The sequence below is a fragment of the Panulirus ornatus genome, chromosome 16 (assembly GCF_036320965.1).
Source record: "Panulirus ornatus isolate Po-2019 chromosome 16, ASM3632096v1, whole genome shotgun sequence".
Classification (NCBI taxonomy): Eukaryota; Metazoa; Arthropoda; class Malacostraca; order Decapoda; family Palinuridae; genus Panulirus; species Panulirus ornatus.
Genome location: NC_092239.1, coordinates 33,583,593 through 33,603,135, shown reverse-complemented (window position 1 = coordinate 33,603,135; position 19,543 = coordinate 33,583,593). Strand labels below are relative to the sequence as shown.

Below are 19,543 nucleotides of genomic sequence, written 5' to 3'. Positions count from 1 at the left end.
CCTGCTCACGGACACACTTGAGAAGTTTAGAGAACTAATGATGTCGTGGTTGCAGTAGCTCCATAGAGTTCAGAAAACTTCCGATGTCACACTTAGCTACTTCGAAAGTTCCCAATAACCATGACATCGGCACTGTTTACTCAAACACAACTTGACGAGAAGCTGAAGTTTTTGTCTTGGGATGTTGGTGCCATGAGAGAGTCGGGGAACAGATCCTTGTGGCCCGGGTGGAATGGGCGTGTTTTACACCACCGTGTCTGTTTACGATGTCAGAGCTCAGCGCAGGATCGCCATTGGTGACGTAACGCTTCTTGTGACACCACAGTGACCAAGGCCACTAGTGATCGCGTAACGCCTGTGACTTCAGCGCCTAAGGCCACTAGTGATCGCGTAACGCCTGTGACGTCAGCGCCTAAGGCCACTAGTGATCGCGTAACGCTTGTGACGTCAGAGCGTAAGGCCACGAGCGGGAACAGGAATGGTTACATCACACTAGACGCAGCCCAATTTGCATACTAGTGACCGAAGGCTTTAGAGAATTAATTCCCCCTCTACACTCCCCGTTTTCCTTTATGTAGAGAGGCGAGTGTTGTCGTAATACGTGTTAGATGATGATACAGTATGTGTTTCATGGTGTTGCGTAAGGGTAAGAGGTGTGTGTTGTTGTTGTATGTGTTTCATCATAGTGTCTGAGGATGTGTCTCATGTGGGAATACTTTTATGTGTGTGTCTGAATGTTGCGACATGAACTGTATGGTGTTATGTGGTGTGTGTTTCATGGTGTTGCGCAAGGGTAAGAGGTGTGTGTTGTTGTCGTATGTGTTTCATCGTAATGTCTGAGGATGTGTCTCATGTGGGAACACTTTTATGTGTGTGTCTGAATGTTGCGACATGAACTGTATGGTGGTATGTGGTGTGTGTGTGTGTGTGTGTGTGTGTGTTGCATGTTGTTCAAATATGTATTGTGTGGATGATTCATAGCTAGCTGCTCAGTTCATTCCATATTTGTAGTAAGCGAATTTGATTTTGCAATGTCTTTCATGTAAGTTTAGCATCTTGGTATAGAATGGGGTTTAATCTCTGTTTCTTTCCTTACACTGTTAAGCTGTGGAACTTTTCCTAACACACCTACCACCTTGACCCTTTTTAAAGGCCAGTTTTCCAGCTTCGACTATTCTTTTCTTTTCTCTCTTCTGTCTCTTGGCCTTTTACGTATTTCATATGAGATTTGACCTCAGAGGATTTTTGTCCGTGGCCGGAGCCTTCGACAGTGAAAAAAGAAAAATGCCTTTTAGTGTATGAGTCATTGTATTTTGCTTCGTTACGTGGATGATATTGGTGGAGCAAGCTTGACATTTTCGGATTTGTATGGTACGTTATACATTCAGTGTTAGGAGAGTATGTGTCACATGTTGGCAGAGTATGTGATGTATGTTGGTTCAGTGTATGTTGAAGTGCGGAACATGTATGTTGCCTTTTATTTCAGTGTATGTTGAGAGTTAGGAACAGTATTTAGCATTCAATTTGATGCTCTTTAAAAAAGAGTACGAAAAAGTTTAGTAGCTATTCATCTGAAACATTGCTGAGCGTTGGAGGTTTTGAATAACTTTTTATGTTTGTTTGCATTTATATTGGAATTAACGTGTGTGCGTGTGTGTGTGTGTGTGTGTGTGTGTGTGTGTGTGTGTGTGTGGGTGTGTGTGTGTGATCTCGTATACATAAGGCGTGGGAGCTTGATATTTACAGCCCCCCCACATAAGTTCTTTTCTTGCATATTCATAATCTACGTAGATTTTTTTTTTTCATTTCTCTTGTGACGCACTCACGTGCTCCCTCCTCCCCCATGTATGTTCCACGAGGCACTCATTTATTTGTTGAGGGATTACGTTTTCTCTTTCTTCTGGACCCTGTCTTTGCGTAGCTCCTTATCATATCTTCGTTGTTTGGCTTCTCATCTGGTGATAAAGAAATGTTTTGGTGTGTGTGTGTCTATCAACTCTCTCTTTATTCTTCTAACTTCCAAGTAGACAGATTAGGGTCTTCTCTTACTTTTATTTTCGTACTTCATTCCATATACTTGAATACGGAATGGTACCATATACTTGTATATGGAATGGTACCATATACTTGTATATGGTGCCATATACTTGTATACCTCTGTGGATCCTGTCTTAAGGTTGTATGTAACTACCCCAAGTGAAGGGTTCAGAGACTTTTTGAGGTGGACACCAGCTGAGGTCAATTTGAGGTATGTTAACACCTCAAGTGAGTGACCAGACATTTTTGAGGTGGACACCAGCTGAGGTCAAGTGAGGTGACCAGAGACTTAGTGAGGTGGCCACCAGCTGAGGTCAAGTGAGGTGACCAGAGACTTACTGAGGTAGACACCAGCTGAGGTCAGTTGTGTGTCGTGTTCCTCCTCCTCCTCCACGTCTCACTGTCTCTGTTACGTGACGTCAGGTTCGACGTTGACCAAAATAAGGTTTAACCCCGGCGCGAGTCTTCACAGGTGATGGTCAACCCGTACATCTGCCTCACAGTTCAGGTCCTGCTGCTTGTTTCCCGTTCGCTCAATATCTGGTTCCCTTATCATTGCCATATTCATTTATGGAAAAAAAAATTAAAGAGGGAATAGATGAATGAACAAGGTTCATGAATGATGAGTGAACAAGGTCATGAATGATGAATGAACAAGGTCATGAATGATGAATGAACAAGGTCATGAATGATGAATGAACAAGGTCATGAATGATGAACGAACAAGGTCATGAATGATGAATGAACAAGGTCATGAATTGTGAATGAGCAAGATCATGAATGATGAATTAACAAGGTCATGAATGATGAATGAACAAGGTCATGAATGATGAATGAACAAAGTCATGAATGATGAACGAACAAGGTCATGAATGATGAATGAACAAGGTCATGAATGATGAATGACAAGGTCATCATGATTGGGTTAGCAAGGTCAGGCCTGAGTGAGAACGAGGCAGAGCGTGTCCCAGAAGGGACTGTACAGTAACAGCAAACACTGATGTAATTATGAGACGAACGTGAATGGCTCGACTTGTCGTTAGTCGAAAAAACACGACAGCCAGGGATGTGGACAGTCTCCTGGGTCGGGCGTAACTGCGAATGGCGCAGCGAGAGCGATTGGCGATTACGTATGTTCATAGCTAGATATTATAATAGGCTTGGGCAGGCGCTAAGGTCATTAACCCAGATTGTGTAACGTCCAAAGTACAAAATCTACAAAGGTTTTGGCGGGTTAGTTGGTTGGTGTGAGGGGGCTTAAAGCCCCTTATTTCCCAAGGGGAGTGTGTGTTTAGGGTCGTAGAACCTGTCTCTAACACCCTGAAGAAGGTGTTCGTTTTCTTTTTTTTCTCTCTCTACTTATTATCACTTGACGTTAATGGCCTTATTAACCCCGGACTCTCGATGGTTCCAAACCCCAGATGTCTGACTGACCAATCAACAGTCCACAGTAATACCACACACTCCACCAAGTAGAACTGGTCTGTTGGAATGACACGTTTGACTCAGAGCTCAGACGTAAGGGCACAGATTGCACTTGCCAGACGCACCCACCTGGCAGCTGGTCCAATATTTCGTCAACACCTCACACGCTGATCGTCTGCTGCTAATCTCTCCCCTCTCTCTCTCTCTCTCCCCATGCCGCGACACAGTCTCCTTAATCAAGGCACTTAATTAGCTTAAACAGACTGGCTTAATTACGCATCCACTCACGTCTCGACAACGGAATCCTTCTGGTCAACTCTCCACACACCCACCGTCACACACACACACACACACACACACACACACACACACGCATGCGCACCTGCTCAGTGCGCACGCAGGTCAAAACCACCCCGTTTGAGGGGCTCCTGCGGAGGACGTCTTTGGAACAATAGGACGTGACCCTTACGGTCACAACCTCAGCAGTGATGGAAACGATAGTTGGCCGAAAACAACGTTTGCAACGTATGAGAAAAGAAAACGTTGAATTTTGCATTCTGATTATTCTTTTTTTTTTCACACACGAGTTTTCCCCCAGTCAGTTTAGCAGCGTTATGGTAGGAGGTGCTGTATTTATCTCTCTCTCTCTCTCTCTCTCTCTCTCTCTCTCTCTCTCTCTCTCTCTCTCTCTCTCTCTCTCTCCGGGGCCGTTGGAAATGTCAGAACCGAGGGCCACAGACGTCTGAGGTGGCATAGAAGGAGGCTCAGCAAAGGGTGGGGAGAGGGGAGGAGATCGTGGGGAGAGGGAGAGGATCACATTACTGAATGTTATCACCTTTAGGGGAGTGAGGAGGGAGGAGGAGGAGGAGGAGGAGATCGTGTGAGGAGGAGGTGAGCTGGGGAGAAGGTGAGGGACAGGCGCTCGGGTTTGAGGGGCTGCACCTCTCCCCCTCCCACAGGGGTAAGTAAGGTCGCGGCAGGTCAGGTGGACAAGGAAGTGGGGCTGCACCCTCCCTTCCCACTGAGGTCACGGCAGGTCAGGTGGACAAGGAAGTGGTTGAGACGAAGGAGGTGTGTGTGTGTGTGTGTGTGTGTGTGTGTGTGTGAAGGTCTTGTATAATCACCGCTGGTATTGTTTCCCCTTTATTGTTTTCGCGCCACACGAAGGAAAACTGGACACGTATTTTTCTTTTCTTTTCTACGTTATCAGTAAAAAACGGGAAGCACGAGTTTCTCAGTGTTTCCTTATTTTATATGGCTATGAAAACGGAAAGGGTATGGACATGTTCCGGTTTTTTTTTATGGCATATAGCATAAAAAAAAAACGAAGAATTGATACAAAACTTTTACAGATAAACTGAAATTGCAAACTACAGGAAAGTAATGAAATCATAATGGAAAAGTCTTAGAAATATATCGAGAAAGACTACTGGATAAAGGGAGGTACGAAAAATACCTAAATGAAAATGTTCTAAGAAATAGATAAGCAGCTTAATTCAAACCCAGACGAGAGCATTTTCTCTGGACGTGCGATAAAGAGATGCTAACACGGAAAAGTAATTCATTTTAGAGGAAATTATCATCAGAAAACGTATTAAAGGCTGAGCACTTGTTTTATTAGGAATATAATCTGATTTAAAGCGACTGGAAAATACGAGTTGTAAAACACGTCTCTATTGGTCACCTATGTCCCCCAAACGCGTGTTCCTATTGGTCACACGTGTGGTGTTGGCCGACCTGTGTCCCCTTAATGGTTAGCTATGTTCTCTAACGTGCGTTCCCATTGGTCAGATGCATGGCGTTGCCTAAAGCCCTGCCCTTATTGGTCAATGATGTATGGTGCCCTTAACTCATACGTAGCAAACAATATTAATTGGTTCGACGTGCATAAATCTCAGTTTCTGATTGGTGGGAGGCAGAGCCTGGAATATCGTTAGCTTCGCTTCAAGGACGATGGTTTGAGGGTTGGGAACTTTTGGAAGGCGTGTGTTGTAAGGCTCTTGAAATTGCAATTAATTTATAAAAAAAAAAAACGGGAATAAAGAACTGAAATAATGTTAATTAGTTCCAGAAATCATCATCGGTCTGTCATTAATCTGTGTCTGACTGCTCACTTTTACCGATTATAACTATGAAATTTTTCACTCTATTTCCAATGACAAACGTAATTAAAATGATCGCATTTGTTCGAGCAGAAATATTACTCATTTACGAAATGTACTTTTGTGTCGGGAAAATGATATTCGCTCCTTGATTGTAAGTGAATTTGATTTTTATATGAAACTCTGTCAAACCAGATGGAAAACGATGATGGATATATATATATATATATATATATATATTCCTATGAGTCCACGGGGAAATGAAACACGATAAGTTCCCAAGTGCACTTTCGTGTAATAATCACATCATCAGGGGAGATACAAGAAAGAAATATAACAGTCGGTTGATATATATGTATCCAATTTCAGGTTGAAAGTGCGAGGTAATGATCATCTTTCTCTGTGATAATTTGTATAGGACCATATACGCGGTCTGAGTAATTATGGTTATATAATTATAATTATCTTATAAGGTGAAGGAGAAGTTCAGTTTTCCTCAAGTGGAAGTTATAACTTGACGTTTACGGTCTAAATGACCTAGCGCTCTATGATCATCAGTGGATACAGATGTCAAACCCGACTCTACGAACTCCCTAAAGTGGGAGCGAGAGAGTGTGTGTGGTATTCACGATCCCAAACCCAACGCGGGACTGAAAACCAACCTCCAAACTTTCGTAAATGTAGAATATAACGATATTCGCAGAATTATAACAACGATATTCGCAGAAGTATAACATCGATATTCGCAGAATATGACAACGATATTCGCAGAATATGACAACAACATTCGCAAAATTATAAGAAGATATTCGCAGAATTATAACATCGATATTCGCTTAATTGTAAGAACGATATTCGCAGAATATGACAACGATATTCGCAGAATTATAACAACGATATTCGCAGAATATGACAACAACATTCGCAAAATTATAAGATATTCGCAGAATTATAACATCGATATTCGGTTAATTGTAAGAACGATATTCGCAGAATATGACAACGATATTCACAGAATTATAACAGCGATATTCGCTGAATTATAACAACGATATTCGCAGAATATGACAACAACATTCGCAAAATTATAAGAAGATATTCGCAGAATTATAACAGCGATATTCGCAGAATTATAACAGCGATATTCGCAGAATATTACAACAACATTCGCAAAATTATAAGAAGATATTCGCAGAATTATAACAACGATATTCGCAGAATGAAAAACGATATTCGCAGGTTATCAAGATTTTGAGCCAGGCCAAAATGGTGATCTGTTGTTGTTTATTGAGTGGAAACGTAATTGGTTAATATGATGAGCCCAGATAATTGCCACCGAGATACACATTGTTGTGGGGACCAGTATTTGTGTCGTACTATTTTAATTCATATTTCCCGAGGGGGTGGGGGAGGGGGGGGAGGGAGAAAAAAATGATATAGTGTCGGGGGAAATAAGAAAAAAAAAGGGGATATAAATAGAGGTTCTCCTAATAGCATCGGTAGATTTTGGTGTTTTTCTAAAAATTTTTTGTTTCTTTTTTCTTTCTTTTCGTCGGCTTTTGAATGACGAGATATTTTTATTATCGTATATTCTGAGTTTTTTCTTTTAAGTGTCGTTATTTTGGGAGATGGTTTGAGATAGATTTTTATATATTAGCTGGGAGATGCTTGCCTGTAAACTGGGTTAGGTTAAGAGCGTCTGAAAATGAACTGGTTTTTGGAGTATCTTCAGCTTTGATACTGTAGTAGATATAGATACTCCCTGGAAACTTAACCCCAGTCACCACCAGTTGAGTATCTATGTGTGTGTGTGTGTGTGTGTGTGAGTGTGTGTGTAAGGGGTGCACTTGAAACCTCATCTCATTTAGCACTTCTGAATGGTGGTAATATTGATCGTAGACGAAACAGAATCTTTCCCTTTATTTTCTTTCTTCTTCAAAAATACTGAACCGTGTCACTTTGATAATTCGAACAAGCTTGAGGTAAAAAGCTGATTATCATCCGCAAAATGAGCTTTGGGGTCTTAAAGCTTCGAGCCAAAGAGCTGAAGATTATTTTGATCTTATTATCCCTGCTGTGCCAAGACTCGCTCGAGCCAGCTTGATCAAATCAAGGCCGGGCGTCATCCGATGACAGTCTTGGGCGAGATTCAAGTCCAGGACTTTTTTTTCTCTCCGTTGAGGAACTAACTGGCACACACCCAGCTGACGGTCCTGCTGTGTCAGCATCATCCTTTGTGGACTGGTCAGCATCAGACTGATCTTGCAGCCTTGTGTGTGCTGGCTGCTGACATTGCCCTCAAGTTCTGTCGCTGACGCACACACTTTTGTGTGTGTGTGTGTGTGTGTGTGTTGCGAATCGAGGCATTTAGTGACTGTTTGGGATTCAATGGGGTGGTTGTGGAATCATCCCATTTAACGGGATAACTCAGATATGGTGTGTGAGTGAGAGCCTGGGACATACTAGGTGTCTTGATATTGCAAAGAGATGCCACATATCGGTCGTTGTCGTCCAGGTGTTGCTCAGTGTCTGCAAACACAGAGTCGAGGGATCTGTCAGATGCGCTGAGGTTGTAGGAGCAACGGGGATGGCATGAGGGAGCAGGTGACCGATGTGTTAGTGCTTTGCTCAACCACCGGGTCTTCGAAGTCTCCTCCGTCAGCAGCAGATCTGAGACATTGGATGCCATACCCGAAATGGTTTGTGTACTGTAATGTGTCTACCTTCCTCCCTCCCTCCCTCCCTTCCTGTACCCAGATGAGTTCACCACTCCTCCTTCTCCAGATGAGTTCACCACTCCTCCTCCTCCTCCTCCACCAGCACTTACCACTTGTTACATAATGATATCATGATCCTAAACGTTGGACCTTTTTAAGGGCGGGGAAGAAGAGATATGTCAGTTTGCTGTCTCCACATGTCGAGAATGGCGAGTCCAGTGCCCCCACAAATGTGCCTCTGAAGAGAAGTAAGTTAGATTTGTTTTCAACCTCCACGAACTGTTTCTGATGTTCGCGTCGCATCTTAAAATTCTCCAGACCTTCCCTCAAATTGTGAAGAACTTGCTGCTCATACGTCGTGTTATTATCTCTCTCCTGTCTTGTATTGAAGCTAAAAGCTCATTGTGATGTTTATGGTCTGTATAAATCCAAAGGCTGGGTTTCGTATCTTTTCGGAAAATAATGTGAACTACGTGGAACCACTTTCGTTTCTTGTTTGACCATATTTGTGACATGCCATGGGTTTTCATTGCTGTTGCTGGATGTTAGAGAGCTAAACTTACGAATTTGTGACACTTCATCAACATTAAAGATTCACCCGTTATTATTCATATCACAAATTCATATATGAAATGAGACTTTTCGTGTCATTATAATAAAGGTATAATCGATTCCATTGATCATTGGATTGTTTTAATACGTCGTTTGATGTCATTTAGATTTATTGATTTTTTTTACTTTACTTTATGGATTGATTATTTGCTTTACTTGCACCAGTTTACTATTAAATCGTAAAGAAATAAAAAAAAAATCACGGGGCAATTCCTTTTTCTTTATTGCTTGAAATGAGAAATTTGTGATGGGAGATTGAGTTCCACATCCAATAACTGAGCGAACCCCCTCACCTCATTCTGAAGCCTTGAATGAGCCACAGAAACTGGGTGAGGCTTTGAAGATCAGAGAAAATGATCTTGAGAAAATTCATAAAAAAATAAATGAGTGTACCTTACCTTCGCCTGGCATGATTAAGTTGGAATTAACAAAACACTGTTGCTCACGTCTTCATTTCCTTGTTTTTTTTTTCCATGTTTAGGTGGTTAGAAGAACCGAGGGGCGATTCTAGAAGGTTTTGGAAGCGAAGCTGCGCGCGCGGCTCAAAAAGTTCGTATGCGCGCGCGCATCAGTCACAGTTCTAATCGATTGTTATTTCAGTCTTATCCTGCGTCAGATAGATATCAAAACACATAACAAAAACCGAGTATAAGTACAGGCCATCGTAATGATCGCAGGATAAACCAGTTAACATGTAAAAACCTTCAGTTTTAGCAGAACTCTGCTGCCGAACTTCGAAATGTTTTGGACATTATAAGTGGGAGGCGCAGCTCCCTCCTCCGTATGACCTGTACTGCACTTCGTGTTTAGTTTACTGTGAAATTTTACAGCGAAACTTTTTTTCCTCTGTCCCGTCACAAATCTGCCCAATCGCTGATAGCTGTATTTCATTATTAAGAGTCGATAAATCTAATGGTAATGTGGAGCAGAGGGAATACATAATGGCAGTTGATGAACAGAGTCGAGGCTTCGTACTGTTATAATGTGCATTTGAATTTTATTCATATTTCTACTGTTTGGTTTTTTTTCTCTTGATCTCATTCAGTGTGATGGAAATCACTACGCTGTTTTATGTACTTTGAAATTTTTTGAGCGTATTGAATATTACCGTGGAGAAAGTAATTGAATTTATATAAATGCGTATGTGATGATACAGGTGAGTTTGAAAGTCATAACTAGATATTTTGTGCACATATTCACATCATATCCAAATGGTCAGTGATGAAAGGGATGCGCTTTATTTCACAGTGAAATTTACATTTGTTTATATATATATATATATATATATATATATATATATATATATATATATATATATATATATATATACGAACATAGTGCATAGAAACACGCACTTGTATGTTTTATGATATATATATATATATATATATATATATATATATATATATATATATATATATATATATATATATATATATATATATATATATATTCGGGCACATGGAGAGAATGAGTGAGGAAAGATTGACCAAGAGAATATATGTGTCGGAGGTGGAGGGAACGAGGAGAAGAGGGAGACCAAATTGGAGGTGGAAAGATGGAGTGAAAAAGATTTTGTGTGATCGGGGCCTGAACATGCAGGAGGGTGAAAGGAGGGCAAGGAATAGAGTGATTTGGAGCGATGTGGTATACCGGGGTTGACGTGCTGTCAGTGGATTGAATCAAGGCATGTGAAGCGTCTGGGGTAAACCATGGAAAGCTGTGTAGGTATGTATATTTGCGTGTGTGGACGTATGTATATACATGTGTATGGGGGTGGGTTGGGCCATTTCTTTCGTCTGTTTCCTTGCGCTACCTCGCAAACGCGGGAGACAGCGACAAAGCAAAAAAAAAAAAAAATATATATATATATATGCTTGCTTTTTGCGTTCCACATATATATTTGCAGTTCTGTCCCTGTTAGATTTATATTCCTTTGAATATAGGAAGAAATATATTACCTATCTCCTGTGTGTGTGTCGTATACCACGCATTATATGGACGGGAGTTGGGTTAGGTTGGGTGGGTGGGTTGGAGGTTGGAATTATTTTCCTCCTATATCACCACGTTTAAAAAAAAAGTACAAAAAGGAGAAGACCTTATAAAAATTGGTCTACGTTGAGTTTGTCACAAAGGAAAGGAGTTATTAATGAGGCATGGGTCTACGCTGGGTCTGGTGTGAAGAAGTCGTTAACGAGGCGTTGGTCTGCGATGAGCTTGTAAACGAGAGAAGTTATTAACGAGGCGTGGGTCTACGTTGGGTGTGTGTTGTGAAGGAGAGAAGTCATTAACGAAGGTGGCCAGCTAACGAGAACAGGCCGTTAACGAGGCATTGGTCTGCGATGAGCTTGTCGTAAACGAGAGAAGTTATTAACGAGGCGTTGGTCTACGTTGGGTGTGTGTTGTGAAGGAGAGAAGTCATTAACGAAGGTGGCCAGCTAACGAGAACAGGCCGTTAACGAGGCATTGGTCTGCGATGAGCTTGTCGTAAACGAGAGAAGTTATTAACGAGGCGTGGGTCTACGTTGGGTGTGTGTTGTGAAGGAGAGAACTCATTAACGAAGGTGGCCAGCTAACGAGAACAGGCCGTATTTCCCGAGAGAGTGATCGCTTTTGTGTTGGTTCATTGTCATTAATACGAGGGAAATTCCAGCCTCGCTTCATGCCGGATCGCCGTGCTGTATCTAATCTATTAAAAAGTGTATTTCGCTCGGTTGTGGTCCGAACTACTGTATTTTATCTGTGGCAACTTACACAGCTTCACTACATGGCGGTGTTGTATAGTTCATCCGTGGGAACTTTTAAGATTTCACTTTAACTTAGCCTGAGTTGAGAATATTTATGGATGATACCAGAGGTTAGATACAGACACAGAGATAGGTAGATGGATAAATAGATAGATAGATAGATGGGTGAATAGGACTTTTGAAGGGAACATTGATGGCTTGAGTGAAGGAAGGCCCTCCCCCCCCTTCCCCCTTTTTTTTAAGCAAGAAATTGTGGAAAGTTTACCCCAAAATTTTGAGATAGAACTTTCACATCACGAATGCGTGTGGTAACTGTGGCACCTCTTGCCTTGTACTTTCTCACTCACGAATACGTGTGGTGAATGTGGCACTTCTTGCCTTGTACTTTCTTATTCACGAATACGTGTGGTGAAGTTGGCACTTCTTGCCTTGTACTTTCTTATTCACGAATACGTGTGGTGAATGTTCTTATATTTTATTATATCGGATATTATATTTTTCTCCCTTTTTTTATTTAGGTAATTGGTATAAGTAGAAGATATTTTAACGTGTGTGTGTGTGTGTGTGTGTGTGTGTGTTCAAGACGTGTTGGTTGACCTGGTCCCGTGTGTTACAGCTGTGGTTGACCTTGGCGGAAAAACACCTCCAAGCGCGAGGGATCAACTGGGCGCACGCCGAGGGCTTCTGCTTCAACGAGTGGTCCAACCCTGACGACGACGAACTAGGTGATCAGATCGTTAAGGTAAGAGGTCACCTTTCATCCCTCCCTCCCTCACACTAGTCGTCCAACATATATGAATGTAAGGATTGAGGTAAGTAGTTCAGTACCCGCCTATTTAATCCTGCGTTTTCTATGACGTGTCCGTTTTTTTTATTTATTTTTTTTTTCAAAGAACGTTTCTGCGTCTTTAAAGAACTTAGATTTTTCTTCTTCACGTGTAATCATTTTATTATATCCTGATAGAAACAAATGATCTTCATAATGATAAAAGATTTTCTTTTCTCTTTGATTTCTTTGTAAATTTCTCATCCGTTTTTCCCTTGTTAATAAATCGACGGCTTTTCGCCTTACCGCTCCAACTTCTCGCTATTAAAAAGAAATTTATCAGATTTTTCACCTCCTCTTTAAAGTCTTATTAACGTAAGCCTTTTCTCTTTTCCTCTTAAGTCCTCATCTCTGACTTAACTTCGTAAACTGGAACTTTCAACATAAATATTCATATTACCCAGAGATAATGGTATATATATATATATATATATATATATATATATATATATATATATATATATATATATATATACTGATTACAGGAGGTTGAAAGGGTCGAGGGTAGAACTTAATTAACAGCTTCGAATCGGAGGTACGAAGTGTCGGGTTGGTTGAAGAACACCACAGTGGTGGTTCTAATTCGATGTACTTGAGGATAATGCCTTCCAGTAGTATTCAAAGGGTATTTAGCGGCAAGCCTTAACCAGAAAACAAATGAGAATCGTCTCACTAGATAATTCCACGTAAGGGGATTTATGAAGTTAACAACGGTGATGAACTCTGAAGGTAAAGTAGAATGAAAGCTTCCACAGCCAATGACTGTTCGTTTACGGCCATTGTTGTCATTCGCCTCAGCCAACCGGGAAAGTTGTGATAGGCTAAAGTACAGTCAGCCTTCCGGCGTGAGCTGTGTCAACGAGAACGGCGAGCAGATTAGGGAAATTCTCTCTCTCTCTCTCTCTCTCTCTCTCTCTCTCTCTCTCTCTCTCTCTCTCCTTCCAGCTGTGTTCCCGGAGGATGAGGAAGGAAGCCCGGAATCATCAGCTGTGCCAACCTTTCGCGTCTTGAACGTTTTTAACTTTCGTACCGTGATGGAGTTGTGACGCTTGAGGGGGTAGAGGGGGTGAAGGTACTTTGTTCCTTGCCGTGCGCCGTCTGAGGGTCGAATTTTTCCCCGTCTCGAACGTACGACTCAACTTCATTGCTCCTCAGAAGACTTTGTGTGTCTTCCTTTGTGGATAGTCTAGTTTAGTCTAGTTTAGCATCAGTTTTGTGTGTGTGTGTGTGTATATATATATATATATATATATATATATATATATATATATATATATATATATATATATATATATATAGATAGATAGATAGATAGATAGAAAAGGCAGTAATATCCACAACAAAGATGTGTCTGTTGGAACGAAACTCAAACGTCAATTGATCTTGGACTGACGATAGATCTGGCTCTTAAAGGATCAGATACTGTTGACGTCAGCGGAAACGTGAGAAGCTATTAAGTCCGAGAGTCTGTCTGTGGAAGGAAAGAAGATGATGATGATATCGATTGCTTTAGTGAAGGGTTTCATCTAGCTGGGGCTCTTGGGTGATGCATATGGGGACCTGCCATCATCCATCACTGGCACCATACATTTTGTAAACTTGTTAGATTAATTTTTGACTTTTGATGAAAGAATAAGTGAATATCCTATGATGTAATTTCATAAGGGAATAGGGTGAGATTGGTAGACAGGAAGTTTAGCGTTTCTGTAGATATTATGGTCGACTGTGAATAGCACTTCAAGCAGAAGAATTATGAAGTTATTGTAGATTCACATCTGGGGAGCGAATACTGCCTTAAGAAGATACATGGTTGTAAAAATCTTGGGAGTTTTTTTATCTGCAGGAGTGACTTGAGGAATGTGAATGGTTGCTTCAAGGTTGTGTGAGAGAGACCGATATATCTTTAGGTCTTGATCAATATCGCCTGTTTGTTATTCGTCCTTTGACATTTAAGCATCTGTCTGCCTGTCTGGCGACACACACACACACACACACAGCATCATCACAGATCATATTGCCATTGTGATTTACCCTCGGTACCCAGGACCACTTCAGGTTTCTCTGTCTGGGTTCAATTTTTTTTTATACCCTCCGATTGGCATGTCTGTGACGTCCCTTGACGTCGTCTTCCGTAAGCCCAGGTGGTCAGTGGTTACCGTGGCACAAAAGAAGTTCTTGTCTTTCGGTGTTGACGTTGGGTCCTGCGTCGCTGAGACGACTCTGTCGCGTCGGAGCCAAAAGGAAGAAAGAGAAGGACTTGGTTATTTGCATTAAATATATATGTATCTATCTTGATTGTTGTGATGGAGGTTGAGTGGTGCTTCGTAAAGGTGGTAATAGATGCTTTGAAGCTGTTGGGTGTTTTTGAAAGGTAATGTCGGAATTTCATAATCTTTTGCTTGTTGGTTGATTGGTTTATTTGGGCTGAATGACACGGTCATTTAGGCCGTGTGTGTGTGTGTGTGTGTGTGTGCTAAGTTATAACTACTAGTGTAAGTGCCGAGCACTTTCCGTGTACGGGATAATTTTGACCAGACATGCTCTCAGTGCGATATATTAGCTTTGCCAAGCAGACACAGACTTTAAAAGTAAAAAAAAAAGTCGTTGGTAGATGATATTATTCATTAGAAAGTAAAATGTATTACGACGAAAAATCTCTTTTCCAATTGCAACAAGACCATTTTGTGAGAAAGAGAATGTATATATATATATACATGGATAAGTTCTCTTAGAAATTCGTAAATACTTTATGCGACTTCTTTAACAAAGTTTATCTTAAAGAAAACAGTTTAAAGTTTCTCGAAGTTTGTGAATGTCTTCGAAGGAAGTTTGTGAAACATTTGGTTACGTTATAAGCAGAAAGATGGCGTTGTATAGAGTGACTTGCTTTTACGTGGTTTTGGTCAGCACGACTCATTATTATGCGTGGCTGTGGTCAGCATGGCTTATTAATGCGTAGGGTTTGTGCAGCATTACTATCATTACACGCTGGGGGTTTGTCAGCATGACTCCTGTTAAACGGAGGTTTTGCTCATCATGAATATCAAACGTAGATTTTGGGGCAGCATGATCCAGTATGCCTAGATTTTGTGCAGCATGATCCAGTATGCCTAGATTTTGTGCAGCATGATCCAGTATGCCTAGATTTTGGGCAGCATGACCCAGTATGCCTAGATTTTGGGCAGCATGATCCAGTATGCCTAGATTTTGGGCAGCATGATCCAGTATGCCTAGATTTTGTGCAGCATGATCCAGTATGCCTAGATTTTGTGCAGCATGACGTGTTCAACATCAAAACTGTTCAACACCAGAAACCATCACGGATCATAACCACACACACCCTAGGGTAGTGTAGGAGGTCGGTTTAGATTGCTGGATGTTGGTAAAAATGTACATTCAGGGTGATGGGCAACAGAGCCGATTATGAATGTGGGAACGGATTGAATTAGTCCTCACGTTTTCATTTCCCCTCGTAACACTGCAACACCAGAGGCTTTGTGTTGCGTATCAGCACGGTAGGATTTGAGAACGGGTTTATCAGCCATGAATGTTGATGAAATAGCTTTTAAAACTTAATTTTTTTTTTTTTTTTTAGCTTCTGCCCGATGAAAAACTAGACAGCCAACGAGAAATGATGTAGCAAATGTAAAGTATTTGGACGAAAGATTTTTTTGGAGCAAGGATTTTTTTTGTTGCTGTTGTTGTCCAAGTGAATGTCATCCTGTTCATTTAGGCTTCTAGTTCAACGAATTCTGCACTGATGCCTCGCGTACGTGCATACTTAACATGATGTTCATACCTTGCTGATCAGTGTTGTCATTTACTACGGTAGATTTCCTTACATTCGTGCACGACAGGCGCGGGAGACTGTAAAATACTGCCCCCTTAATCACAAAGGTGCAATATCCACGTCAGAAAAAGAGAAAGAACAACTTCAAACATCCGGGGGCTTAGGACTCTTGAACACCTTGCTATCTACCGTCAGTTACAGCCTGGGATGCACGGTAGAGAAGGTCAAGAGTGCATTGGACAAGTACCAACAAATTATACCAGACCAGCTAGGGTTGTGTGGGCTGTGGCTTCCAACAGCTTGGTCGTCCAAAGACTCATTCCAGTCGCTGGGCCCCAGCCCCGGGCTCTTGGGAGGGTCGAAGACCCCCGAAGACTTCACCAGGTGTACACCAGTGAAGATGGGGGGTCATCTGGTTGATGTGTGAGGGTGTACATCGCCTCTAACCTCTTCCCTCTATTTGGGCTCACATTAGCTGGAATTCACAACGTAAACATAGGCATGAGTGATGCCAACAGAATTGTAATCAGCTTTATTCATGAGGGCAATGTTTTGGCTTGAGAACATTTCGCTCAGTCACAGGATACAGCTGTGGGTAAGGATATTTTAACTAGCGTTCACAGGATACAGCTGTGGCTAAGGATATTTCAACCAGCCTTCACAGGATACAGCTGTGGCTAAGGATATTTCAACCAGCCTTCACAGGATACAGCTGTGGCTAAGGATATTTTAACTAGCCTTCACAAGATCGTCCCCCTTTAGCTAGAGGTGTTATTACCGTGACGTCACAAGCCGGGGCACGCCAAGGGTTAAGCTGACTGGTTCAGTAAAGGTCGACCTCGCCTTTACCTACACCGTTTGCTTCCTTTTGGAGGGGCATTTACCTGTCTAGGTCAGGGAGAGAGAGAGAGAGAGAGAGAGAGAGAGAGAGAGAGAGAGAGAGAGAGAGAGAGAGAGAGAGCGTTAGGCGGTTCACTTGCTATAGTTTGTGCTATACACTCCCCTCTATATACTTAGCCGATTAGTACATCTCTCTCTCTCTCTCTCTCTCTCTCTCTCTCTCTCTCTCTCTCTCTCTCTCTCTCTCTCTCTCTCCCATGCATGAGTCGTAGATCCAAATACTGATTTTACTTTTTAAGATGGTGGGGGAACAGAAGTGTAAGTACGTCGTATTTAGTGAGATGCAATATATTTATAAGTATATTTTATTCAGAAGAAAAACGCACCCTCCTGACACTCCCCTCAAAAAAAATGATATATACAAACAGATAATTACACACGCACACACCCACACACACACCCACACACACACACCCACACAGACACACACACACACACACACACAATCGATGGGTGTGTGTCTCTGTACACTCGGGTCGTTTAAGGCTGCTGTTATCCTCCTTAGGGAGGCCTGTGTCATTAGTCATCTGTATGAGTGGACTTGCGACCCATTCCGTCGTCTCCGTACCACTGGGTGTGGCAGGGGCGTGGCTCCGTGCTGGCATGAGGATCTGCGTCCGGTCCTGGATTAGTACTGGAGCCTCCTATGTTCAGGGAAAGTGGCGTTCGAATAGGACTGTATCCCTTCCAGTGCAAGACTACATCCCACTGTGTGTCGCCCCCCATACGGGGATACGCGAGTGAAGTGCTTCATTTAACGCCCCAAATGATCTGTGAGTCAGGTTCTCACCCCCCTCCTCCTGTGCTGAGTTAGTGGCGTGTGGGGAGCTAGTGAAATCAACTGACCCCCCACACCCACACGCCAGCACAGACAGCCGCACCGATAACGTCGAGTTTTCCACCCGTAGTCACTAGATTCCCGACGGTTTATTCCAACCAGTGTGATGACCGCCTGAACCAGCGTCGCCCACGATGGATTCCGAGGTTTCAAGGCTACGTACGTGGACTTGGCGAACAGCTTTCTTTCAAACTATTCGCCATTTCACGCGTCAGCGAGGTAGCGTTAAGAACAGAGGACTGGGCCTTTGAGGGAATATCCTCACCTGGCCCCCTTCTCTGTTCCTTCTTTCGGAAAATCAGAAAAAAAAAACGAGAGGGGAGGATTTCCAGGCCCCCCGCTCCCTCCCCTTTTAGTCGCCTTCTACGACACCCATGTATGCATTGGGTAAATGAATATCCCGACTATATAGGCTCTCCTACTCTCTTCGTAACTCCGTCCGTCCAGTATCATCTCTGATGCATAAACCTGGAACCTCTTCCAGCAGCCTCGCGTGTCTCCTCAGGTTGAGGAGACCCGTCCTCCTACGGGGGTGTATTCCAGCGAAGGATAAACATACCCCGTGCAGTTTGACCCAGCGCGTCTCACCGCCCATGTACCTCAAGGCAAGTTCGACATTGACCGAGAGATGTGAGTTTGCCTCCCTCAAGAGTCGTCTCGCAGAATGCTCTGGTGACATACCCTCTGCACAAGCTTGAACTCTTTTAAAGACTTCTTTCATAAATGCGAATATCCTCTAAATGGCTTCCCTCAAGGAATACTCAACACCTCGTCTCTTGAATCCCCTTTTCTATCCTCATGTCCTCGTATATCCAAAGGGGTTTTTAAGTCTCGTCAGCTACTGTCTTCCCAATGCCATTATTCATTGACGTCGCTCTGCATCATTCCGTAGTCCCTGTCGGTCTGCGGTGGTCCGCCACAACTCTGGCATCACCAGCAAACATATTCAGGTACGACAATGCCACGCATGAGAAATTATTGACAGAAGATCAGAAATAGCACAGACACCCTGAGAGGAGCGGGGTAGCCACGGCCGCCTCACTCGTCACCCATACACAGCTCCAGCAGGCTGTCCTGACAAATGTATATATATATATATATATATATATATATATATATATATATATATATATATATATATATATTCCGTTTTACTGTCGATTGATTTTTTTTTCCCACTTCTCACTCCCTAATCCCGTCTGCCAACACTCCATCCGCACGATTGAGCAGAAATAGATTAGATTAGGCTTGGCAATAGGCTAGGTTAGGTTAGGTTAGGTTAGGTTAAGTTTCTGTGCCGTGATGAATGCGTAGGGCATTTCATGGGTGGGTTGGAGCCATTGACGTCACCTGCAGTAGAATAGAGAGAAGAAAGGCTTAAGCTAGTGTGCGTTTGGCGTATACTGACTTATACAGATACGTCTGATCGAGCAATGTTTTCCAACTGGCCTGTACTTAGACGAGGTGGTATTCCACATCAACACTGGACGTTTCCCAGTGTTGGGTTGAGTGTGGGGGAGGAAAAAAACTCACTTTGGTGATCATATTT

The 19,543-nt window shown here is 42.4% G+C and overlaps 1 protein-coding gene across 1 annotated transcript in view; it reads left to right on the top strand.

Annotated features, from left to right (window-relative positions):
• LOC139754233 (uncharacterized) overlaps positions 1 to 19,543 on the top strand; it is a 235,469-nt gene that overhangs the window by 96,347 nt on the left and 119,579 nt on the right. Inside the window, 1 exon segment of the mRNA XM_071671542.1 lies at positions 12,257 to 12,382. Within this exon segment, the coding sequence (XP_071527643.1) occupies positions 12,257 to 12,382 (126 nt within the window).